Source organism: Dermacentor albipictus, chromosome 3, assembly GCF_038994185.2.
Source record: "Dermacentor albipictus isolate Rhodes 1998 colony chromosome 3, USDA_Dalb.pri_finalv2, whole genome shotgun sequence".
NCBI lineage: Eukaryota > Metazoa > Arthropoda > Arachnida > Ixodida > Ixodidae > Dermacentor > Dermacentor albipictus.
The window spans coordinates 68,741,935-68,769,229 of record NC_091823.1 but is presented as its reverse complement, the minus strand read 5'-3'; the positions used below and the strand labels follow the sequence as shown (position 1 = coordinate 68,769,229).

The 27,295-nt window shown below is 43.5% G+C and overlaps 1 protein-coding gene across 4 annotated transcripts in view; it reads left to right on the top strand.

Annotated features, from left to right (window-relative positions):
- Positions 1 to 27,295, top strand: part of Rab3-GEF (Rab3 GDP-GTP exchange factor) — a 127,215-nt gene that overhangs the window by 61,613 nt on the left and 38,307 nt on the right. For 3 of the 4 annotated variants that reach the window (XM_065452746.1, XM_065452744.1, XM_065452745.1), the window contains exons 21-27: positions 3,157 to 3,306; positions 10,025 to 10,112; positions 10,886 to 10,978; positions 11,366 to 11,547; positions 20,678 to 20,845; positions 23,863 to 24,055; positions 26,762 to 26,882. In XM_065452746.1, coding sequence (XP_065308818.1) covers positions 3,157 to 3,306; positions 10,025 to 10,112; positions 10,886 to 10,978; positions 11,366 to 11,547; positions 20,678 to 20,845; positions 23,863 to 24,055; positions 26,762 to 26,882 — 995 coding nt within the window. The remainder of the gene's footprint in view (positions 1 to 3,156; positions 3,307 to 10,024; positions 10,113 to 10,885; positions 10,979 to 11,365; positions 11,548 to 20,677; positions 20,846 to 23,862; positions 24,056 to 26,761; positions 26,883 to 27,295) is intronic. The other variant, XM_065452747.1, reaches the window with a different exon arrangement.

Sequence of the window (27,295 nt, the reverse complement as noted above, 5' to 3'; positions counted from 1 at the left end):
ATACCACCGATGTGAAAATATTGTCAGCACAGCACGAAACTGCTCTTGGTGCTCTTTGGCCATATTGGCCCTTGCTCCAATAAAATCCATAAATCATCATCAGCAGCAGCAGTTTGAAACTGTATTTTTAGTTGGCATCTTTCAAATACCGTATTTACTTGAATCTAGGCCGGCCTCGATTCTAATCTGTTCCCCGAAAGTGCAAAGCCAGAAAAATGAAAACTTGCCTCGAATGTAGACTGAAAAAAAAAAAGAAAAGAGAGGACAGCGTTCACGAAAAGAAAACCACATTTATTGAATATGAGCATGCTGAGCTCATTCTACATCATCATCGCTGTTGTGGTCTGATAAATGCCATCCTCGTTGCAGCGCACTTGAGAAACATTTCCCGTTGCCCCCTCCAATGACTGACACTTTTCTCATTGATGCCAAAGTTCTGCCTGGCTTGAACATTTGATGATTCCCCCTGCGATTAGCGCGACTTTCATTTGGGAGCAGCACTATAGTTGCATCGCCTGTTTGGTGCCATTACGATGATGCCATGCTGCATGCCGATACAACATAGGCAGATAGGTCAGAATGACGTGGCTAGTAGTGGCTGTGATACTGACTTGTTTAGATGGCACTAGCTATGCACCATATTTATCCATTTCAGTTAAAAGCTAGCGTGTTTATAACGCTCGAATCTAAGCTGACCCTAAAGTTTGGTATATGATTATCTGAAAAAAAAAAAAGAACTGTCGGCCTAGATTTGAATAAACACTGTACAACAAAAATTTTTTTTTTCGCATTAAACGTGTTTTTTTTTTCTGAATGCCCAATAATTTGAAATTTTCTATGGCCCCTTCCGAGTAAGAGCAATTTGTCGGCAACTGCACTTAATTTGCAGAAAAGGTCAAATTTCAAATAACAAAGTAAAATGCCGATTTTACTAACTTCGTGATATTGAGGTTTACCTGTGTTTTACGCTGGCACCTAAGGGATTTTCAGAGTATTTCTGGCTAGAAAGAATTTCTTGGCTGCAAAAAATACAGTCGCCGACCGATAACTCGGACATGCTTAATTATTTGGACAGCTCTGCGGCACCAACAGTAGCCCCGCAGACTTAATGCTAGGATTACCGAAATTTGAACACCTTACACCTTGCTGCGCAATAATTTGTACACCAACTGCACGACTGTCTGTTTATTTGGCCAGGGAGTTGAGCAGAAATAACAATATTTTCGTCTTGATATCTTGCCGGCATGGTCGTTGGCCTTATTGCCAACACCTCTTCTAAACCGAAACTGCCGAAGCCTTGTAGATCTAGTAGTTGCCGGTGAGAATTCAATGCGTTGATTGATTGTACATTTGTCTATCTGCAGCGGCAGCATGACGATGGTCAAAATACGGCCCACGATTTTGTAACAATGACTTCCGGTAGATTTCGTGCCACTCTTATCATCCAACGTTCATGGCTGTCTGATCCAATTGATAACGTGTGCAGGGTGTTGCTCTGATCACTGATAAAGTGTGAAAAGCATGGAAAGAAATAGTATAAGAGTCATTGCTAGAAGGTCACGGCCACAGAATGTCTAGGCCGAAGACGAGCATGTATGTGAGCAAAAACACATTGACTAACTTGGGCTGTATTCTTGAACAATCACTTTTAAAGACACTTGCTTTTTCGTGATATTTTGCATGACTAGCACTATACACATCCACAAACTGCAGCGTTTCTGCACTGTGATAAGATTGCGAGTTTGGCACTCTGCCAAGAATGCTGTCGCTCGTAGATGCCGATGCGTCTCATGCCAGTCATGCAAAATTGAAAGTACCTTGGAAGTTACAATCAAAGAATATGGCACAGGCACACCTTTTTTGTCCACTTGTGGAATAAACTTGCTCATCTTTAGCGAATGCTCTATTCCAGACTTCTGAACATTCTGACCTTCTGGCCGTCCCTGTTGAGTCTGAATTATAGGTTAGCGATTGTAGTTATGCTGGTACAGTGTAATAAATATTTTGAATTGATAAATCTTTATGCTAACTTTACGATGCTGTTGTGCATGATAACTTTGTTGCTGGTTCATCTGTCACTCCTAATAAGAATAAAGATGCTTCTGAGGTAAAACAGCTGCTGAGGCATCTTGGCAGAAACTGCGATATAGTGTAGAAAAGGCAGTCATGCTGTCACATTTTACTTCGTCCTGGTTCTGGGATCGAACCCATGACCAGTACGAATTTTTCTGAACTTTTTTGCTCCCACAAAAGTTTCATTCACTTTGGTCACACTTAAATTAGCACTTTGCAGCATTCTGTAATGGTCAAGTTGATAGCCAAGTTTTTGCACAGATAAAAATTTCATGCCAACACTAGACAACTCTGTTTGTCTTTTTTTCCTTGGATGTTGTTTTTTCTGAGTTACAATAGACAGTATTAGTTTCATTTGTATGTGTGTGTTTTTTTTTTTTGCTAAGCTACGAGTGCAAGTGTTGTTACACAGCTATATAAGAAAGTATCCGCTGCAAGAGCAGGGACATGGGAGAACGGAGGTGCAGGTGTGACTTGACCTGTTGTTTTTTCCCTACATGCACTGATGCAACTCGGGACAGAGCATAACTCTGTGGTCAAACCTTAATTTAACAAAAGCAGATTGCTTGAAATTTTTTATTTAATGAAGCGCTTTTGATGGCACATATTCCTAGGCCCTTATGCATTGAAAACCTCGAAGCAACGAAAGCACGCTCAATGTCTCACTCAATTGAAGGAAGTATTGTGGGGAAATGTGAAGGGTAATGGGTATCACATGTTTCGGTTCAGGTGACGGATATCATTGACCTTTAAGAAAATTTGCTGCTGCCATGAAAAAACACAGTATGCGTTTGCCGAGCTCACTGTCTGTGATAAGTGCATACGCAAGCAAAAAATTACATACTTTTTTAGCTGTTGAATAATGTCATCTGCATGTATGTTCAAACTGTTTTTGTTTTAATGAAGTTCTTGTTTTCATGAAATCATTCTCAGGTCCCATGGACTTTGTTAGACCATGGTTTAACTTTATAACAGTGCGTTGCTTATGTGCATGGTACCATGTGTGAGCATGCTCCATTAGAAGGTTCCCTAATGTTGCTATTATGCTTTGGTCTTCTGCTCATTCTTGGCTATTGTCACCAGGAGAGCGTCAGCAGCAGTGCACGTGGTTCCATCAGTGCAGCCTTCCGGCCCCAAAGCACAGAGCCCAGCAGCTTTCTTGACCATTCGGCCGCATCCTCACGCAAGAACTCCCTCTGTGCCCAGGATGGAAGGTGCAACAACCGTAGCTCGGTGAGCATTTTTTAACATATTTTGCATCTGACGTCTTTGTCAGTTTTTCTTCTTCTTCTTCTTTTTTTTTTATTATTGGGCACAAGTGATTTGCGTGCGTTACACTCGTGGAAAGTGTATGCCAACTTGTTTGCGTGCTAGAAATAGTGAAATGTGGAAATGTGAATGCAGCATACTGTCTGTAGTACACTACTCAAAATTTCCAATACAATGTTTGTCACAGCAGAAATAAGTGTGGCAGTGCAGTCAAACTTTGATATAATGAAGTTCAGGGTGTCTACCAACCGGGAAAACTGTGAAAACCTGGCATTTTCAGGGATTTTTAGTAGGCCTGGAAAACTCAGGGAAAACCTAAATTTGTGCTTCTATCAGGGAAATTTAGCTGTAATTTTATTGAAAGGGAACAAAGTCGCTGTAATGCTGGCTGGAGTAACAGAGAGGAATCGTAACAAATGGTCTTTGATGCCACGTCGTTGGCTGGAGGAGTTGCCAGAGTACAGTCAGCGAGCGACTTTCCGGACGGACGGCTTCGCGGCACCACTACATACCCCATAGGGTCAATGTATAAGAACGTCTGAAATTTCGGACACAAGAATCCTCCGCCGTCCGATTTTCTGGACTCCTTGCCGTGACCGAAGGTCCGAAACGGCATTAATAAAAGCATGAATAAAAGCCACAACCGCCGCCATTTTGGTAACCTTGTCGCCTCGAACCGGCACACTCGCACGCAGATCCGCTGGCAGCCGTAGCCACTGCCACGGCAATGTTAGGCCTAGCTGCTTCGAGGTTGGGTATTAAGCTTCTTGCTGTTCTGTGCCGTGTTTTTCATTGAAATATTTCGCCGCTGTCAGCAATGGCACCGACACTGCCTTTATGGTCATCGCGATTGGCTTCGAAGTTCGGAAAGCACAACGCATTGCATAGTGCCGGCTCCTGAAAGTCATCTTTGCCTCATTACAGAAATGTTACGCTGTGAAGCATAACAAGTGTGGGAAGGGGCAACTGTTACGGGACACAGTATGTATTCCTTAATTAAGCACGCATGAACCCGCCATTTCCCATCGCAGTACAAGTACCGATATGCCTAATAAGTGTACTGGCAGGCCTTCAGAGGTTTTTCAGATGTTCCTGTGGCGATTTGAGCCCTCAAGGGTCGTAAAAGACATGCATTCATTTTTTCCAACGCTTTCGCGGCCTCTAGGGAGTTCGATAAATGGGACGCTGACTGTACAACTGTCCAAGAGGATGCTTCAAATAGTTCGTGTGGCGAATTCGCAGCCGAAGGAGAACAAGAAGACAAAGGATGTATACATTGAAAAATTAACGGGAAAGGAAGCACGCTGCCACTTTTTTTAAGGAGCTTGCACTCTAAAAGCAAAGTGTTGGCTGACGCCGAGATGCAGGTGTTCGGCACTCAAGCAATAAAAAAAACTTTAGAACAGTGAAACGCGACACTGAGGCGTTGTGCGCAGGCTGAGAATATGTCAGGAGAGTTGAGGTTGACTTACCAGCTGTTGCGAGAGAATCTCCCTTGTGATAAAGTTCGGGCCTGAAACCAATTAGCTTGCTATCAGTTGTTAGAAATAGCTCATATTCGAAAATATTCTGTATGCATCTTTTTCTTATTCAAATTTGAGAATTTTCGACTCGATTTGCAATGGGTTTTACTATTTCTTTCGAAGATATTTTATTCACTGTGCATTTTACATAACCGCTCCCTTTTGTTTTCTTTTTGAATAAAATAAACACTACCCTTTACTATTCAAACTGGATTAAGTTGTTTTTTTTATTTTTTATTATGCTTACTAGAGAGTGACACCATTGGGTGACATGATGTAGGGAGCCCGTCGTGACATAAAACAAAGTTCTGTGCATGCAGGAAAAACCTGGAAAACTCGGGGAATTTGGAAATGTCAACTTGGTAGACGCCCTGGAAGTTGCACTTGAAGTGAAAAACTTCATTAAATCACGAATTTTGTTAATTCAGTGTTTTAAAATTTCAGCAGCAAAAACAATTTCAGAAATACCCAGAGCAACACTGTCGGTACGCATCTATAAACAAAGCACAAAAAGACAGGGCCATAATAGCATGGTTATGAGTGCCAGCATGTACGGTGCAGATCACGCCAAGAGCAATGCATCGATGTGGCTCACAGCATCCGAGATTTTAGTGTGTTGCATCGCGCGCCGCCGTAAATCTTGGATGCCATGGCTGACCATGGACAGTGCCCGCAGCCATCATCAGATGGCATGCACAAGTTGTAAACGAAATTGTAACAGTACAGTAATCCCTTGTTATAATGAAGTCAACGGGACAGCGAAAAATTCGTTATAAGTGGTAATTCTGTATAGGCGACCACTCGAGAAAAGCTAAAGCAGTTGAGCTTTAATTGTGCCACAACTGCGAGGAAGTCATAATGCAATGTATTCAGTGAAGCAAAACTTTATTCAGGTGCAAAAAAGGCAGTGAGCTTTGGCTGTTTCAAGTTCTTCTGGTTGCGAGCAACCCCTGCTCTAATTTGAACAAGCATTGCACGAGGCCATGGTCGCCACTTGTGCATTCTACCTTATTTCACAGAAAGCGTAGATACTTCCGCGTCTGCACCATAGTTGGCACTTCACGTGGCACTTCGTCTGCTGGCTCTTCGTTCGCCAGCTTTTCCTCCACCAGCTCTTCTTCCTTGTCAGAGCCATCAACAGTGTCAATTAGTATCTCCACATCCATCACTGGAGCGACCATGGGAGCAGCAGCATCAGCCAATGCGAACATCTCGAAGTTGCCTTCTACCTCTTGGCCAGCAATTTTATGAACAGCCTCGTACAGATCGCTGCAAGTCTGGTCATCGTCAGGCTGGTCAGGGTCGTCAGGGTCGCTGTCGACGGCGTGGGAAAAGCCGGTGTGTGCAAAGCAGTTGGCGACTTTCAAAGGTGCGAGTTTGTTCCATGAAAAGTTCAGCATATGGATCGCACCAAGCAAATCAATGTTGTACCTCTTGCTGGCGTCGTACGCTGTGAGCCTGCGCTGCAAAAGAGCCTTGCAGTACAGCTTCTGGGTCTTCTCAATGATGATGGAAGATCCATCGATTGCAGTAGCACAGTTGTGTTTGCAGGCAAAAATTCCACAGTAATCGCCTTGAGGTTGTCAATCTTCCCGCGGTTCAGACAATTGTCAATTATGAAACGCACTTGCCGATTCTTTGCGATTCACATAGTCTTCAAAAATAGCAGCAGTCATCCATGCTCGCTTGTTACTTCTGTAAATGCATTCCTTGGGAATAGTTGCATTTCGGAAGCACCACGGCTTCTCCACCTTCCCCACTATCAACAACGGAGTCTTGTCCTCTGCATTGGCACCAAACAGCACCATGACACGCACCCTGTTCTGTTTTCCTCCGGATGAGCATCCGCCATCAGTAGTGAACATGCGATTCGGTAGCATCTTGTAGAAAAATGCAGCCTCATCTAGATTGTAGCTGTCTTTGTCTTCATACTTTCAAGTAGAGCTTGGAGTTGATGTTGGCACCAAACGTCTACAGTGTCACAGTTCACGGCTGCACTTTCGCTAACAATTGACTTTGAGGTCACGCTGTGACATTTCTTGAACTGCTCAAGCCAGCCATTGCTGCACTTGAAATCTTTATGGCCCATTTGTACGGTAAGAGCTTCGGCTTTTGCAGTAAGTGCAGGTCCATGTATGGGGAGATTTGCACTCGTGGCGTTCTTCAGCCACTGTAGAAGTGCACCTTCCACTTGGGGTATTTCGAACCACGATTCCTCTTTCTCTTCATCGAGAAGCTCTTTTCAAAGCCATCCAGCACAACTTCCTTGTTTTTCAATACAATTGATAAAGTAGACTGCGGCATGCTGAATTCCTTCACGATGTCAGTTTTCTGTCGGCGGCCTTTTTCCACTTCCTTTATCAGCAGAACTTTCTGCTCCAAAGTCACACTTTCGCCCGCATACTGATAGAGCCATTTATCACTGTAGACCACAAAAGCGCATGCAAGGCACACCTAACGAAGCACTCTGAATAACACACAGTCACATGGCCTGCTGCATGGATACAAACGGACGCACCGTTGCCACCAAAGTGACTGAATGTGGCAGGTGACGCAGGAGACAGAAGCTTCAAAATGTCAGCAGGGCATTTCGCTTTCCTCGTCAATGCGTACTTGTGATGGCAATGGTTGCAAATGCGAGCTTGGCATCGGCTTCACATGTTGTGGAAGAAAAGCGATCGGAGTTGTGGAAACCAAGAAGTAGGAACCGCGGAAGGGCACCCGTTGGTGGAAGGTTGTGCTCTGGAGGGCAGGCCAGAAGAGGGCAGCTTTGGAGGAGCAGCGACGTCTAAACTGGCAGTGAGGAGGCGAGTAGTTGACATGAAGGCGAGTGAGAGGAGTGACTGGCATCCCACCGGCTTGCAGACTGGAGAGCGAATGAGGAGGGGAAGGCAGTGGGCCGCTTTTATAAGCGGGGGGGGGGCCTGTGCAGAGGTCACAGAAGACTACAAGAGTATCGCACTGGAAAACGCTGCAGATGCCATGGCTCGAGTCTGAGGTTGTGTTTGTTGTGCTCAAAAAACAATTAGCCGCTCATTGTGGGTACGCAGCACAATCGTGAAAACTGAACAGTTTTGCAGTAGGTGCTTTGCATGATCACTGGGCAATTTTTTCTTGAGGTGTGCAGCTGTGAAGTTGGCAAAACGAGAGTTTTTTGGCGTACTGTTGTTGACGACACTGTGCTAATTGTACAGTTCAAGTGTCACTGTTCACACACCATCGCGTCTGTGCATTGACAAATGTCTAGGAACAAAATTCAGTGACCCTACCACTCATTTAGACCGTTTGTCTAAAGTCGGATGGCGCGAATCAAGCATGACCGGCTTGAGAAAATCGCCGGGAAAACACCAGCTTGTATTGACCTGCCATGTTGACAACCTGACTCGCCGCTGGTGATGCTCTTATTTTTCATGTTTTCGGCAAGTTATTGGTTGATTTGCACTGTGAAAAGTGAAACAAAGCTAGGGGCAGTGTTTTATTGCAATGCAGGCCGATTATGGTAAGCGGCAAGCAAATTTGTTGACCGGCTTCCTTAAAGTCGTCTTGCTGATTTTTTAACATAGCTCCTTGCGTCGAACATGGCACCTGTAATCAAAGGGGCACTTCTTTTGTGCTTTTCAGTACGTTTCAGTGCCAGAAGTGCTCTTTAGAGCTGTAAAACTTTGCTCATCGAGCGTCCCCAATGGAATGCTACAGCACAAGTCTGCCCGTGGTCTTTTGGCCACTTTTCGGCAACCAAGAGACCACGGTTTTCGGGCATCGCAAAGCATCAGAAAAACTTTATTTTCATGTGCATTCTATCCCTGGGTACACCAGCGATGCGATTGCGACAGAGATAAATGGTTCAGGCATGCTGCATTACTGAGTTTGACAGCTTCCGTTCGCTCCACAGTAAACAGCTGGGGGCACTCTGCACTCACTTGGTACCTGTTACTAGGCAGTTGTGGGTTGTAGGTTTGATACTTTTGTGGCCTGTTCTGGGCCTGCGTGAGACTAATTCGTCGGCGGTATTGATTTGACACTGCATGTGTAAAAAGGTCGCCGCCGCTTGGCAGCTGGGATGCCTTCACTCGCCACTTTGCTCTAGGCCAGTTAAGCTCTTCGTGCGCTTCGAGTAATGTGGCTTAATTAAAATGCATGCGTTTGGGTCGGGACCGGAAGAAATTTTGAATAAAGCAATATTTTGAGTAAAGCGATTTTGTTATAACGAGGGATTACTGTATACGAGTATTCGTCCTGAGCAAAAAGAAAGTTACATTTTCACAAGAAGGGCATTGATGGAGATAAGTCATTTACACAAAATAAAGTTTGTAGTTTTATCAGTGTGTTGTGCTCAGGCAAACATGAACAGATCCCACTTTGTGACTGCAAACTCACTGTCACAATGCAAGCAAAGGCTTCGCACCATGTCTCGGAAACTTGAGATTATGCCACCACCAACACTGGATGCATGGGAACATAATGCGCATTAAAGCACCAACCATATCGGCTCGACCTTTGCACTTGCCGCAGATTACTTCCAAGATACTGTGTGTGGCTTGCATGCGAGAAGATAAGTGCATGTTCCTGCCCACTCTAGCACGTGTGTGGTCACACTACCACGTGTTCACTCCCTGCTCATCTCCCCCTTGCACAGAAGGATTCTTCAGCTCTCATGTTTCTCAAGCACTGTGAGCTACCATGTGCCCCACACCTCCGCAAGTTGTTTACTAACAGGACAAATGGCACAGAGGTGTTTCCTGCCTTTGAGGACTTTTTTGCTGCTCAAAATTTTAATGCGGAAGGACGCTTGAAATAACTTATGCTTCGGCCAACTTTTTTTAAATTTATTTTTTAGCCAGATTTACTAGCCATACAGGCTCCAAGTACATGACTGAAATGGCTGAACACTTCGTTAATTCGGAACTGTGGCACAATATTACGTAATTAAATCATGAAGAAAAAAAACATGGTTTTGAATGCATCTAAGATAGGGAAAGGAAAATAGTTTGTTAAATTGTGAATTTTTATAAATTGAGGTTTATTATATCGATGGTTTACCCCACTACACCGCAGTGCAGTGCTTATATTTTGCTGAGTCACAACAGTGTAGCACTTGGTTGCTGTTCAAGGTCAGTTGGCTTCCCATAAATGCTGTGTGTTATCATTTAATTTTGTAGGACAATACACCATTTGGAAGTGGTGAACACTTGAACAGACACCCAGGAGACTCATTGAGAGCAGATGACATCACGACGTCTTCATCTGGTGAGCATGGCAATTTTATAAGTAATTACATTGTTCTGGCAGTGTTTACTGGACAGGAGAAGCTAGGTACCACAGGTCCTGCTGTTGTCATAATCTTGGTATAGGGGAAGCTAGATACCACAGTCATGAGAATACAGAGAGCATTTTTTATCAAGCAATCATGTAATGAAGAGGATGTCCATGCAGAATTGTCATGAAGGATTTTACAGCTGGTGAACTTAATTGCCATATGTCTGGGGCCATTTACCAGGCTTCTGCAAGCCTAATTTCTTATGTGAAATTGAATCTGAATTTGTATTAGTGGCAATGTGGGGTTGACCTGTTTAACACAGGCCACATGCGTTCTTCCAAAGCTGCACACTCCCACAAGACATGCTTTGCTTTGGCAGCAGATCTGCAACTGTGTTTTGCAAGGATCAGTCTCCCGCTGTCATTTGCCAATAGGTGTATTGGATTTTCGCAAGTATATCTGTGTATTTTTGGCTGCCAACTCTTTGTGTTAGCTGAAAAAATTAGAAACTGGGTCAATTATGCATGGCTGAAACAGTGCAGAAGGTGAATTCACTTTTTTGCACAGACAACTGATGGGACTTTCTCTTTAACCTTTGCACGCTGGGCCTGCATGCCAAAATACAAGTTTACCATCCCCAATTCCCCACTGTATAAGTATGGCACTGCTAAAGTATTTGTTCACTGAAAAAGAAAAAAAATTCAGATCGAAGTATTTTTTTATATCTGGTCATTTCCTTAATGTGCTCTTCTTCGTCTTGCAGACATTTATGGAAATAACAGCCCTGTGGATGGTTCTCCACAGAGAGATGACAGAGGCTCTTTCGATCGCAGTTCTCTTGTGGATCATCGTTTCAGTGAGTCTGCATAACACCTCTGCTTTTCTTTTGCGCAAAAATTAATTGTGTAAAGAAATGGTAAAGCAGAAACCTGGTGCACCATTTATTTGTCTGTAACACCTGACTAATGTCTAATCAGTAATTTATAATGTAGTGACTGCCTCCTGCTTCTCTGGGCATCAGGTTTTCTAGTGCTATTGGCTTCAAGCTTACCACATTGTTTCTCAAATTTTAAACTGGGTGTAATGCAAATTTCTTTTGAAGGAAAGAGGGAGGGTGTGTGTGAGTTGTGTGGCTGAGTACAAAAATGTCGGGAGTCCTATTTTGAAGCTTTTCTGTTTCGTCTGACATGCTTATGGTATGCTATTGAGAAAACGAAATTAGCTCCGGTCTTTTTCGATTCAGGCCTGACTGACATGTCTCAGCACGCACCACCACTGCCCTACCAACAGCAGCCACCACCGCAGATGAATGTGATTCCTTCCACTGGCAGCATCGACCATTCAAATGAGCCATCAGACATGTTCCGGGGGCTACTCAATGCCAAGAAGCTCGTCCTCTCAAAATTGACGAGCATCGACTCGGAGGTACGACAAATGAATGCAACCCGCAATGCTTTTCTCTCGCCTTTCTCTGCCATCTTGGCCTTTCATTTTTCCGTATGGTCTGTCTGTTGTGTCCTTTTCCTGCTACTTGTCAGCCATGTGGTGAGGTGTGCATGCTTATTTTTAGCACTGAGCTTGTTCTCTGGGTCTGGGGTTGAGAGTGGCCAGGCTTCCTTTTGAAACAACAAACTTCAAGCAACAAGCTGTGGTTCTTCAGAAACTTTCATTTTCTTTACCTACTGGCTTATCATGCTGAAGTATTGTGTGTTTGGACAGGCAAAGAAGATGTGAAATTGTCGCTCTTTACTCACGATCTATCTGACTCTGGTACAAAAAAAAATAGAATGCACACTATTAAAGGGATTCTGAGCCAACCCTTGGGCTTGGTGAAAAAAATTCACTGATGATTATGATACTCTTTAATGCGAAATTTGAGCGCCGCTCTATATGTGTTTTCATTTCGCAATATATTGGCTGGCGTGGACAATCGGTCCCATGCAGCATGTTGCAAGCAGAGCAAAGTGAGGCGCCACTGCCTCGCCAATCTGGAGATCATGAAAGCCAGCGCATGGGGCCAGTGCGTGGGTGACGCATAGGCACGATTCACTAGAGCCGCCACCGACAAGCCTCCCAGACAGCTTGTTAATAGGCTGCCATCTGCCGCACTACACTTCTCACACTTTTGCCATACCCTTCTTCGCTTTCTGCCTCATGGTTCCGCTGCACCCTCCTGTCCGCTTTCCTCCCTCATGTCTTCTCCTCTCTTTCAGCGCTTTTTTCCTCTCCCGCTGTGCGCCACATTTGCTCTTCTCTTTCTCTGTGCTTGTTCTCTCAGTTACACCGGGAATGCCGATGCTCACCGCAGGCACGGCCGCCTAAAAGCTGCGCTCTAAAACACAGTCCACAGACAACATATGCTGCTGTGAACATCTCAGCCAAATTTTGCAGCCATGTGTGGTGTATGGAGTTCGCAAGCGGAGCACGAAATCACGTTTTTTTTTCAAACATTCTCTTTTCAAACGAGGCCATCTCCTCACTGGTGGCTTGCATTTGTTGTCATATGCAAGATTCGTGTAGACGGCTGCTCTTGGCTGGTACAGTGAAACCTCGTTAATTTGGCTCTTGTTAATTCAGCAAATTGGATAATTCAACACGTCCTTTGGCCCCGGCAGGCGCACGGATTATTTAATGGAATCAAACTCCTTAATTTGGACATGTTTGGCAGCACATCAGTTGATTCGGACAACTCTCGGAGGTGAACAAGCGCAGAGCACTGCAAATGTGCAACAAGAAAGAGCAAGAATGGTCCTAGCATCCAACTGAAATGAAGCAGCAGAGTCCACATAACCATAGTCATCAGCAGAAATAGTATATGAACGATAGGAACCTCAGAACGCTTCATGCCTATTTGTGCCTTTGTAGCTTTTATTCTTGCGGTTACTGTTGCTCATAACACCGCATCGGCCGCAAGCCTTCATAACTGCATAGTTACCATTTATGATCTCATAGGTAGCGACCACAGTTTTGTCTGCAGTGTTTGTGACAAACAGTAGTTTCATTTTGACTTAGTGCAACGCCTGCGCTCACAATGTCACAAGCATGGCGGTAGCTGTCAAGAATGAAAAGTGTTGGTTACATGACGATGTAAGGGTGTTTAATTCATTGCACTTCTTCTGTCTGTTACTGCATATATTTGTTGACACAGTTTAATAAACAGGCTGAAGTAAGCGAAAAATTGTGTTTCGAATTTCAGTAAGAATATCAGTTCTGAAAGAAGCCGACTATCGTGTGCTCATGCTCGGCCACGGCCACCTACAGCCGAGCATGAAGAATATAAACTTTGGCCACACTGTAGCCATTAGGTCTCACTAGTACTGAATAGTTTTGAAAGCTCAACTAGCATCGAACCTTGTGAAACTTAAGGTCAGACCACACGTACACTCGCCAATGCACGCTCACTCCTGGCTGATCCTGGCAGGTGCCTTGGCAGACATCACTTCATATTGAGCTTTTGACAGTGCTTCAAGATGTGCAGTTTGAATTTGGCTACTATCCGTCACTCAAACTGGTGCAGGACAAAGCTGATCCACACCACGTAGCACAGCCAGACTAAAGTGCACAAGCGCGAGTGCGTACTCCAGTCCTATTGTGCACATAGCAAACATTGCACACAGTAGCATGTAGCTACATCTGCTACATGGTGTAGATACTGAGGCCCCCACGGAGTGTCGCAACAAGCCCACTCGCTTTGAGGCCCCTCTATACCAAGCCCTCACTGAGCTTTCTGAAGACAACCGCATGCTCTGAGTGGTCTCTGTGGGCGACATGACTCCAGGCGCGTAGAGAGGCGGCCCGAGTGCCAACATGCTACTGGAACAGGTCTTCTGCTTCCCAAGTTGTACACTTTAGAGGTGTGTCACCATCATGGTTGAAGCTTGTTACATTAAGAATCCTTTCAACGCTAGTCTTCAGTGTGGCATCCATTGCTTGCCCGATGTCAGTGCTGACGACTTACTCGCAAGAGCGAACGTAAAGACGACATTTTGTTCGGCCCTTGGAAATGGTGTGGTTACCGTAGAGATAAGTGTGAAAGGAAATATGCTGCTTGGCACTCGATGTGAGAAAGCAGAGCCGAGCATAACTATCTTGTACACTGTAGCACAGCAAATGGATGCGACACCGTGACCTCAGCTGGAAATTTAGGGATAGCCTTCGAGTTTGGTGCATTGTAGACGCTGAAATATATATAGGTGCCTGACCTAATATTTTGGCCAGAAAATTTTAAAAATGTGACAATGACTTGCTGCCCATAATCATAGAAAAAGGCAGTGTTGCATTCCAGAAATGATGTGCTGATGTTAAGTTCTGTTGAGGACAGATCCCATTGATGCTGAGTTCTATTAAGTCTGCTAGATCACTAACTTTTCCTGATTTCATCTTCATCTGCATCAATATAGACAGTGCAGCTACGTGCTGATAGGTCATCACAAATGCCTCTCCAGATGTCTTGCATCTTCATTAGACGCTGATCATCAGTTACGTGCCTCCTATAGGGCAGATCGTGCTGACCCCTCCGCACCATTGAAGATACTTGGGGATAGCACCCTAAGAAACATTCTTGTAACGTAAAGGCTTGTCCTGACTTCCTGTCCGAAATTTGATGCTGGAGAATGATGGACATGACTTGATTTCGCTTAGTTTACCTTGTGCAGTGCAGCAAGTAGGTACTTTGCCAAATCCAGTGAAAGCTTTTTTTCTGGCAACATGTTATTGGCGCTTTTTGCATGTCTTATTCATTGTCACAGCTTCTTGTACCTAAGTGGTATTTCCTAACTTGGCACACGTGCCTTGTGAGCAAAGCATGCTTATTTCCAGACTTTTTTGCTTTTTTTTCCCCTCTACATTTGGAGGTGCCTTTTGCACTGTTATCACTGTGGCTTTTGGTGCTGTGAAAAGTTGATGCAACACTGTCTCTGTAACCACCCAGTGATCTCTTTTACACATGGTCACACCAAGGCTTACTTTTCTTGCATGGTCTTTGTCTTGTGGCACCTCATCTTTGTCTCTTCCTTTGTTTCTGACTTGAGAAAGAGGGAGAGAGCGAAAAAAAACTTTTGTTATGTCGTGCACACTTTTTGGAAAAAGCACCTCTTTTTCACTGCAGCGTGCCTGCACACTATGTGATAATTTAATAAATTATTGGCACCTCACTTAAGATGCTGGTCATTGAATATGTGTGGGGCACTCAAGTAAGCTTTTTTTTACTTATATTGTTGTACTTTCCCATAGTAAACATGTAATAAGCTCTGTTCTGAGAGTAGTACCTGTAGAAAATATTTTGGGTGTTGGATGCATGGAGTACTGGTACAGTTTTGACTGCATTATTTGCTCTGATGGTTAGGATCTCGTGACTCTGTTTGAAAAATCCAGTTAGGTAACATTCACATATGTGAAACATGCATATTATCACACTAAAGGATCAATGCATCCAATTGAACTAATGGTGTGCCACTTCGGCTTTCTTGTACATGTAGAATAAGCACTGCTGTGGAATACAAATTGCTCCAAAATTCCAACTTCTCATTTTTGTTTAATGTTATGACTCTTAATGATTCTCCTATTGGGCACAATATTTGTACAGTTAGTTGAACCTTGTTTAACAAAACAGGATATAATGATAGTGTCACATTGTGGCAACAGTAGACATATTAAAAAAAAATTTGCTTGTGCCAATGTAATCAATATAACAAAATGAAATTACTCTTCAAATCCCCATAGAAATACGTAATCTAATACCTTGTTTTGATGAAGTTAAACTTCCTCACACAATGATATTAATTGGTGATTTCTTTCAATGCAAAAATTAATGCAGAAAGTAACACCGTTGGAGGCCTTTATTTTAGCAGCAGGGAAGCCACAACTAGCATTGCAGAGTGTGTTCCAGCACTGCAAGTGTTGGGTTGGAACAGTCTATTCCTCTGCGGAAAACACAGGGTAGACCAGCATTTTTGGGCTATGGTGTGGACACCTGTACAGTGAGAACTCAATTAACCATTCCTTCTTTATGTGATGGCACTTATTTTGCCAAGGATTAACATGGGCCAAGAAAACATAGCTACAAACAATGCCTTATAAGATGATAGGTTGCACTGTGTTACATCAGTATAGACCAGCATCCTACAACATTCTGTAGCTACCACTGCAAACCTGAGTTTAGGTGCTGGCATAGGAGTGAGGCTCTGGCCTTGCGACTGCATCAAGGTCATAGTAGATGATGAAGCAAACAAAGGGAGTCGGACATTGTCCCGTGAAAGTCCAATGCACTGTCGCGTGCTTAGTAAGCCTCCAAAGGACAAACACGCTACTTCAGTCCCCTGAAAGGTGTGCTTTTTCTCAAAAGGACTTGTAGAGGGCCTAGTTGGTGCATACTTGACATTATTAAAGAGAGCAAAAACACGCGCCATGAAAGAGAAGGGGGTGGACACAGGACAAGTGCTATTCTCAACTGTTTATTTCACAATATTGTCATGTAATATACATATAGGTACACATGATATGCGCATGCGCAGATGTGTTAATGAGAACAGGAAAAAGGAAAAGTTTGACTATGTGCGACAGTCAAACCCACATATAGTGATTCCAGATATAATGTTTTATGGGTTATAACGAACATGCTTCACTGTATTTACGATTTTCCAACCGTGCGCAATGAAACTGCACCCTGATATGATGAATGTTTTGAGCAGGGCTGTACTGTTACAACAAACACTTCAAAAGCAGTTGTGGTAAAAGGAGGGAGTACACAAAGTCGTGAAGCATGGAATTGTGACCAAAGTGGGCGCATGGCAGCATGCCCCTGCTCCAGTCCAACAGCAACGAAGATACAACCGCCAAGCTGAGCGAGCACCGCGTGCAGATTCCAGTAGCCACGAGGAAAGTAGCTCGCTTTCAACTCTTTCAGCTATGCTAGAGTAACCATGCTTTCAAGGCATGTCTCCAGCATGCTTCAGGGTGAGGCACAATGGCAGCACTTTAGTTTCTGCGCAGTTCTCCATGCGGCACCGTGTGCAATATCGAGAGGTCACGATAGCGGCACTCTCCTTTAGATTAGGTGGGCATTACTACGCCGTTAGCGGGAGATCGCGGTTCATCAATGCTTTGTTTACGTTGTTGCTGCTAAACATAGCAATGGCGTTCTACCTTTCAAACTTTATACTTTTTTGATCAACACAGGAAATGTGAAAGTTCGCACCTCTCCACGCGTGTGGCTGATGCTGAAGCCGTAATGGCAAGACCTCTGCAAAATGCTGGCATGCCGCAGCAGTTTCCGCTTCGAGCCCACTAGAATGCTTTGCTATCATATTCAGAATCTACTCGTGTCCCACTGATAGTAAAATATATAACAAGCTCTCAAGGAAAAAAATTGCATCAGCTGTGCTCGTAGGTTTGAAATGACAGGTGAGCAAAACTGGCCAGGCGCCATTTTGAAAGAGCTATGATGCTGCATTTTGTTGTTTAGATGACATTACGGAAACATTCATCTAGATGTGATGAAGTGCCGGGAACAAAAAGTAAACTACTAAAGGTACGATTTTAGGACCCAAATGGTGTCGAATCGTAACTACCGTTGCTAGCGTCAGTGTCATTAATTTTTGCTTGTTTTGAAGGGTGAGCCCACATATAAGGGACTATTGATACAACGATCACTTTTCCCAGAACCTTTGAGTTCATTATAAACGGGTTTGAATGTGTACGTCTTGAGGAATCTGATTTTTTTTGTGCACAAAGAAACAGAAGGCTCATTTACGCCGCCTTCTCCTCTTTTGAGCCTTCTGTTTCTTTGTAGTTGAAAGAAATCAGATTCCTCAAGATGTGTATCACACAGTCAGACATTTCATATTTTATGTTTCCGTTCATGCATCTTTGTGTTTGCGTATCATGTATAAAGGTTTCATGGTGACATTGTGAAATATTTCAAACAAATAAGAACTAAGTGTTTGTCTCGTGTCCACCCCCTTTTCTTTCAAGCTACATTTGTCTTTTAAGCACTTTAGTAATGTCAAATGTGCTTTTCGTCAGTATGTGTGCCATGTTGGTGCTGCTTTGACTGACTGCATTTGCTTCTTGAGTGGGGAGATGTGCTTCTGAGACACTGCTGAGCTCGTCTGCATGGCTTTCTGCTTAGGATTTTCCAGCATTTCCACTCTTGTAACAAGACAGATGGTTCTTCATTTCTTTCTAAATTGTATAAAGAACAACCAGCGGTAGCTAAAGGAGTGTGAAGTTGATGGTATCAGCACACTGGAAAATTTGTCATTGGTGCATGTGTTCCATCTCCCTTCTTCACCTTGTGCTTCATTCTGAGTGCCTTTTCAAAGATAAACGAGCGCCACATGAAGTGCTTCGTGTTCCCACTGAAATACTTTGAGTGGCTGCATTCAGGAGTGCCCCATGTACAATAGGCAGATCACTTGGAAAATGGCCCATGTGATGCAATCGGCAGCTTTTGAATGCCCAGAAATTTCATGTTGGCATTGTGTGAGCTGTAGCTGTCATACCTTACATCGCTGTGTGCATGCTAAATGGCCAGCCTCCACTTTTGGATGACTGCACACTATGTGCAGAGAGCTACTGCTGAAAACTTCACAATCTTCATTTAGTGGATGCAATGATCTTTAGTGTGCAACCTGTTGCCACCTAAGAAATAATCAGGAACCACTGAAGGCCTCAGGTACCATGCATTAAAGTATTCTTGTAAATCTGTCAATATGACACTTACTTTGCAGTCTCCTTGTAATCCTAATAATATCAGGGTCCAACAAAGTTTCACATGAGGTTGGGTGCCGTATCTGTAACTGGTCTTTGCGGGTGATGTAGAACACATACATATGTGATGTTTTCAAACATGATCTTCTTCAAGTACTATAATCAGGGCTCCACTGTATTTGTTCACCTCTAGTTGTCTCAGGAGTCAATCCGCAGAGCATGCCAGCAGTCAAACTGCTGCGAGCATAACCATCTGATGGCAGCCACTTCATTATTACGACTAAGGGTCTGCAAATATTCGAAACTTTCAAGTAATGAATAGAAGTTTGTCCAATTCGACCTGGTATTTGAATAGTATAGTCACCATTTGTATGTGGAGATAATTTTCAAACAGTCTTTTTAATTTTTTAAAGCATCAACTGTGCACAATAAGACATAAAAGAAGAGCAAAAGTGCAATAAATTTCATTCCTGCAACTGTAGTACACATAAAACAAGAGAAGTTACATATGCTTAGAGCACGCTATACATCTGTCAGGGGACTGGACTTTTCTTGCTGTACCACTATCATTCACGCTCACCGAAGGGCCCTGAGTATGCGAAACTGCTTGTTTGCTTCTCATGCATCATTTGTGCTTCTAATGTGCAGCATAAGCACAGAAGCTTGCTAACATTGTGAATATACAAGGCTGTGAACATAGTTTTGTATTATTTGTTAAAACAGGTGTTCATTGTTCAAAAGGTATTCAGTTTGATTCACTTCTGGTGCTATTCAATTCATATTCAATTTGATCTAAAAAATTACTGTTCACTTTCTAAACCTTATTGAAAAAAAGCCTTGAACAAGCATGAGTGACAGGATTCTGAAAGCCACTCTCATGGTACATTTGTTAGTTTGTAGCTTTGCTATTTAAATTGTAAGCAGTGATGGCATGGCCATCATCCATTTTATGCTGGATAAGCCTGTTTTCATCATATCACTCAAGCTAAGCTGTGTTGTGTTTAGTCACTTCTTGGGAGGGAGACTGCCTGGCAGATGGCTTCTCTTCCACGGTGGCATAGTTTATGTGTGCACCTTGAGTGAAATTATTATGATGTTCGTGGCAGGAGGTGCCCCTTTCCCCTAACCCTCAACAAACACTATGATATTTTTAATGTTCACATTCTCATCACAGTACAAGTTGATTTTTGGAAAGAGCAAAAAAATCTAGGAATTCACTATACAGAAAATTTAATGCACTGCCTGAAATATGCAAAATGGTGGGAGCAATTTGGTTTCATATGCACAAATTACTTTTCTTGAGAAACAAAATTTTATGCTTACTGCATGCAGTGATATTGTTCTGCTGTTAGTTCTGGGTGCAGGCACATAATAATGGTTTACGCTAAAATAATCTCTCTTGAAATGTCCCTTACAGGGGATAACCTGGGCATGGATTCTTTGATCTCCACCTCAGCAATTAAGAGAACAGTCACAGTTGGAGACATTTTTGAAGTCAATTCATGTTCAGTGGTCATGATGATAGAGCATTTGCATTACACTGAGATGAAGTCCTGAATTTCTCAAGTTGAGCTGTAGCAGGTTCAAAATCCGGCCCACTGACGTGGGAGATATATTGTGGAGGAACGTTGTGTTTTCTTAGGCTCTGTGTATTTCACCTGTTCTCACTGTACGCGGGAGCAAATGTATTCAGCTGGGCTGGTAACTTCTGCCTGCTGTCGTTGGGCTTCCCGTCTTCATGCTTCCTATCTGGCACTTGTGTGGTGATGGGTAGAGTGAGCCCTCTAGTCGTAGCACATAATGTGAAACAAGCGCCCGCTCCTGTGTCTGGGGTGGCCCTGCATAGGTGTCGGACGCCGGCACAAGCCAGGGCTCGGATTTGACGGTGCCCAGCGGCAATGTCAGCGATACAGGCAGCGTGACCATGAACCCTGCCTTCTTTCGCCAGTCGCGTGGTGGAAGCAACGCCTCCTTTCGTTCGACCGTCTCTGACAGTGAGGTGGAAGCAGGCGGCGTGAGTACCAAGCATCCTCTGCTGCTTCCTCGTAGTGGTAGTTGGCCTAATGGGCATGCGGCTGCCTGGGTATAGACCGTTTGTGCATATCTTTCTAAATCTCAAGTGTGACCAGATGTGTACTTACAGTTGTTTAAACACTTTTTATTCTTTTTTTATGTTTGTAGTTCGAGGGCATCAAAAGATACCAGATTTGTGCAAAATCTGTAACATTCTATTTTTGCTTTTTTTATTATTACAAAGTAGGCAAGGTATACAAGTAAGCAATTAAACATTGTAATGCATGCTCTTAGCATGCCTCTAGTGTTGCAAAACTTCTAAAGATATAACAAAATTGGCAGGAACTGGTCACCAATCCCTGTGGAAATTGAGCTATCATCATAAGCTGCTGATGACTTAATTTTTCACTTGATACATGTCACGTTTGTCCATTATAAAAACGTCTCGCATATATTGCAACCTTCTTAGAGGGGTGCTAGTTGTGTTTGCGTTTGTGAAATTATCGGACCCCTGCAAAGGGGGCAGTACTTACTGAAGGATTGAAGGATGAGAATGAGTACTTGAGCCTTATCATTGTTATTAGTGAATAAATGCTTCTTCTACACTATGCTGTCTAGTCTCAAGCTACATTTAATGATGGAAACAATATAACATGAAACCTCTCTTATCAATGTTTACAGCTTGTACATTGCTTTAAAGGGCCCCTCACCAGCTTCAGTCATTGCAGGCAGACATGTGCAGCGCTTAGATCCCAGAAGTGCCACTCACACTGCCAGCAAGACAAAGTCGTGTGCTTGTTGCCTGAAACACACAGATAGACAGCGACAATGCAAACAACTTGGGGATTTCCGTGAGACAATGTGTGTATAGAAATGCCTCAGAAAATATACCACACGGCAAGACGGGAGCAAAAAAAAAATGCGGTATGGTGTGAGAGTTGCGACAAGAAAAAAGGAAGTGACCCTAAGTTTTGATATGAAAGGAAGCTGGAAAGGGATGTTTCTCGCACATTCTAGTCTAGGTAATAGGAAAGAGCCTCTTCTGTGGGGAGGGTAGATTACCTGCATGCCTCCTCACAACCCATAATTTCATTTGTTTTTATCTCGGCTATCACTGAACCCTTTTCGAAATGTTTTATAGGAAAATGATTCCTCGGTTGCGCTTGACAAGTTTTACTGTATAACCAAAATTTCCAATCGGTCCTGATGAGGGGCCCTTCAAGGCACTGCCAGTTCTGCATGCCAGTCCTTGAGAATTGTCACGGTACAATGCAAAGTAGGATATCGTCCTCGACCTTGTGATAGAGGAGTTGCAACACTTTCGTGGCTTATCCTTCTGTATGAGCAGATTCTTCTGACAGGTCATTTAGGGCACCAGATTGATATTTTACCTAATTGGTGATGGTTTATCTTTTGTTGAAGCAGCAAGCACTATACACAAGGTAGAAGGAATTACAGCAATATGCCATCATCTTTCTTTCTCACTTGTAGGCCGTGCAGAGTGCTTCAATCAAAGACAATCGGAGAATGCTCTAGCTATGGTGTGAAGTAACACAGTGGGAAATAAAATGACATTGCCTGCCTGTTGACGTAATATAGAAAGATTTTAGCGCACTGGTTCCTGGCATTTATGCCTGCACTGTGCAGTGCATATTTATTTGCTGTTGCAGTGTCTTGTTTGTTGTGTAAGCAACCAAAGTAGCATCATTGATGCTGTGAACAGCTTACATTGCAATCACAAATTTTTTATTGTTCATTGTGTGGGTATAAAAGAAATCCCCTATTTGGTACCATACTGTTCTGGTGGTGTGTAGTGAGTAGATGGTAGTCGTTTTCGTTTTCTTAAAAATTTAGGTTACAACATGATTGGTGCTTTTTCCAATTATTTGCCCTGCATATTACTGCATGTGTGTGTTGTGTGCTTGTGTATGTGTGTGTTGCATTAATACAGTGTTTTGTACCACTATTATGCTAGAGAGAAGTTTCCTCTCTGAAAACTGAGGCCCGCTTCTTGGCATGCAATTTTCGCACTTTGGCTTTGGTCTCATGGCATGGCAAGAATGTGAAAGCACATTACAGGTCCAGGTTAACATGAGAAAGCTAGCAGTGGCAGAAGACATGGAACACTCATAAGTGAAGCACAGTAGCCCAAAGAATGCATCCTGTCCTGGCCTGCAAAAGCATTCAAAGCACAGGCAAGCTCATTGCAGTAGTCTAGCTTTTTGAAGCTCAGTAAAACGGCAATTCAGCTACTCGAGCAAACAGCTACTCGTGCTGTAATGAATATGAATGCCAGTCTTTTATTCGATAAGCTCACTGAATATTTGTTCAGGCAAGGGTGCCTGCTCAATGCTAATGAAAATAGAACTTGCATCAGTGTACAGGGTTATATGTCTGAGCAGTTTGTAATGCTTAATTTTGAACAAAAACTGAAGGGGCTATAAGGAGGGGGCTTGGTTTGATTCGAGTTCCTAGGAAAACCCCAAAATGCCATCCGAGAGAACCTTGGGCTTCTCGGAATCTATTTTGAGAACCTTTTATCCTCACCAAATTACTGTTGCCATCGAGGCAGCCATTTTAATTCTCACACTCATCTTCTTGTGTGAGGAGTACACTGCTCTTGAGCAGCAAGTGAAGTGAATGGGAGGTGAAAAACAGACGAGTGGTGGCAGAGGACAAACCAAATTGTTTCACATGGTTGCACTTGCCATGACATGTTATTTTCTCATGTTGACCTGGTTTCTGACTGTCATGATCATTGACTGATACTGCTAATCGCTCTTCCTTGTGAGCAGAGTGCACGAAAGGCACATCAGGTCGTTATTGCAAAGGAATGTATGAGGAATTTTTTTCTCTAACTGCAATAGGGGCAGAATGATCTTCGATGAAAAGGGTTGGCAATTATTGAGCTGCAGTCAAGGTGCTTGTGAGTGCCTCAAGACACATAAAACATTTGATGATCCTGGTTTGTAGTATGGGTTCCTCTCCTTCCTTCCTCCCCACTCCTTTGTACCACAGTTCATGATGTCACGACAGATGCGTGCCTCAAGCATCTGGAGCACCAAGAGCAGCCTTAGTGGGGGCTTTGGGTTCACCAGTGGCAGCAGGAACCCCAGCGGCAGCCAGGCAGGCCAGGGGGCGAGTCCCAGTACGCCCACTCGCTCATCTCCTCCACCACAGTGCCGCACATACATATACCAGGGATTGATTGGTGAGTGTTCATTGCTGAGCTAGAAGCCTGTCGGCATAAGCAACAACCAATTGCATGGTGTTGTGTGTGCACCCTGTTATAGTGCTTGGGGCAGTTCATTTATTAAACACTTGTATCTGTCCACCTTAAACGAAGTTCGTTTCACTATATATGTACATCTCCTGTTGCATCAGCACCACTCGAAAACTTTCGGTGGGGAGAGGGAACTCTTGTTCTCACCCTATTGAACTTTCTAGAAACGTAAGGTCCTTAGGTAAAGCATAGCTTCATGTCTATTTCTTGTCTGGCTATTTCTTTGTCTGAAAAAAGCTTTACCTGAACGGCCATCCCTATGGTCCATATGGTGTGTATGTGAAAAAATCTATATGGCACTTACTAAAAGAATTTTTTTTTTTTATAGAAAGCTACAGTTCTCTTAAAAATAATGCAGTGAACAGAGGGGATATATGACGTTCTGTGCTCGTTGCACTGCTGAGCTCAAGATTGCGAGCTCGATCCCGGCAGTGGCTGCTGCATTCCGATGGGGGCATAACGCAAAAACACTTGTGTACCGTGCATTGTTGCCACATTAGAAGAACCTCAGGTGGTGAAAATGAATCCAGAGCCCCCTAGAGCTTTATAGTTAGGTTAGGGTTCTGCCACATAAAACACCAGAATTTAATTTAATTAAAGAATTTTGCTGTCATATTAGTAATTTTCTCAAACCTTTGTGAAGCTTGCACAGCTAGCGTATTGAGTTCTCAACTATCATAGTCAGTTCTGACACTTCCCTACAAGCATTACCGATAAAATTATGCTGCAATTTTTACGAAGCTGCACCGTCGTAAACAGGGTGGCTCAAAATTTTTAAATCTTATCATCTGTAAATACAGTCGAACCCACTTATAATGATACCGGTTTTAACAATATATCGGTTATAACAATAAGAAGCTGCTGCACCATCAACCTTTGTATGTTTTCCATGGTGAAATAGCCCACTTACTACGCTACGCTAATGCCCCGATGTCGCATTATCGGTTATAACGATGAAGTCTGGCTGCTAGGTGTCTGAGTCGAAAGGTAGTAAAATGTGAAATCCTTGAAAAGAAAAAGAAAGAGAAATAGAATTTCGAGTCGCTGCATGATGGGCCACTGCTCTAACAGGCGTAATGCGCTCATTTTCCAGCCATCTCCGCGCGCCTCTCTCCTGTCGCCCTCCCACCCCTTCAAACACAAATGGGCTCCGCCCATAGCTCTACACTGCCCCACCCTCCGAAACATGAATGGACTGTGCCAACTGCACTCTTCGCAGATTTCTCGCATGCTGCTCACCGGCCCCTCATTCAGCGCAGTTCTGCAAACGGCTTAATCGCTCGCATTCGTCTTTGTTGGTTGCATCAAAATCGTTCCTGGCCATGCGGTTTCTCAGCCTCGTTTGACTCACCGCCGAAATGGGAGATGGCTGATCCGCCCGCTGATCATCAGCAATGCACGACGTTGCCGTTGAAAAGAAAGCGCACGGCTATAGATTCGGAAGCTAAGTGCTTCTAACACATGAGGCTATCGTTGCGAACGTGCTTGCATCAGATAACGATGGCAATGGTGGCAGCGATGACAGGGTAGGGCAGGCTGCCTCAACGTTGTCCTCACAGGAGGCCTGGCAGATGATTCAGTCCCTCCGGGGCTTTGTTTTCACAAGGAACCTTCCACTGCAGTACGTGGAGCACCTGGATGCCTATAGAGAAGGATGTGGGCAAGCTTCGCATAGAGGATGCAAGGCTGACGGGCATAAGGTTTTCTCGTGCAAGCCAGTGAGAAGTACATGGAGAGATGCTTTTGGTGATCTCGCCTCAGCGTTTCTTCTGTATTCCTCGAGCTGACAGGCTGCCGCAGCAGCCTTCTTGCAATTTTTCAAAGGCCTCTTTTGGGGCCACTAAAGTCATGCCTTGGCGGTGCTTGAATGTCACTTGCCATCCGTGACCCCTCTTTGCAGTTGTTATAGCTGTGCCATTCTTTAATGCCAACAGCCGCGGCTTGTTACATGCGATTGGAGCACCCAGGAAGCAGTTATACAACATTATAGCTTTATCACATTGGCTCTCCCATCCCCCATTTTGATTTTTTCATGCGACCCGGTTATAAAACTAATCGCTTATAACAATGGAATTTTCATGGCACTTGAATATTGTTATAAATGGGTTTGAGTGTAAACAGAACTCACCAGAATTATAACATTTTGTAATTTTCATTGAGCATTCAGTTCTATAGATCAAAATTTCATTTCCCCTAGCTGCTCGAATTTGACATTTTGTTTTAAATGTTTAATCAGAAAACATTTATATCTGTACCAGGAAATACAGGAAAACAAAGCATACTTCTCTTAACCTTGTGACCTGTTTTGTCTTCACTTGACAGCTAAATATTACCTGTTTGCTCTTATCGGCTTAGGCGAATTAGTTAATGTTCTAGCTATTTTCTAATACAAACGGGCTGTTATTAGCAACAGCATGTGGCTGCCAACTCTCAAAATTTAACCGTTCATTGTTTAAACCAAAGTTGTGAAGACTTTCTGAATTAAACCGTTCATTGTTTAAATCGAAGTTGTGATGAAGACTTTCTGAATTTTTTTTTATTTCTTTTTTCTTCTTTCTTCCTTTCTTTCTTTCTTAGTAGTGCTGTGCTAGTAGAGCAGTTCTAACCCTGCACCTTTGATCTGTTGTTGTTTAGGCAAAGAACGAGCCAGCATATGGAGTGAGCCTCAATTCTGGGAAGATGCCTTCTTCGATGCTGTTGCTCAAGAGCGTGACCTCATAGGAATGGACCAGCAGCCAGGGGTTTTGATGGAAAGGCAAGCATTCCAGATCTTTACATTTGTGCTTCTTCTGACTTGAAAAATGCAGCACCATGTCATTTTTGTAGCGGTTGATGAGCGCAACACAAGAATAAGACAATTCAGAGGTGTTTGAAAAGCAGCATTTTACATTAGAAAACACAATCACAAAAATGCATATTATTGCGTATGTGACGTGTACAGCAAAACTTCATTGATACGATCCTGTTATTTACGATTTCCTGACGCCAATGTTTGTGATCGAGAACTCAGAAAATGACCCAATAATGTTACACTTCTTTTGTACTGGTTCACACTTTCCTGGAAAGCACAATCTTTTGGCATCAATGTTCATTACCTTGCCCAACTCCAATCGTATGATCAACTCCAATCGTATGCCCAACTCCAATCGTACTCCAATCTCGTGTAAG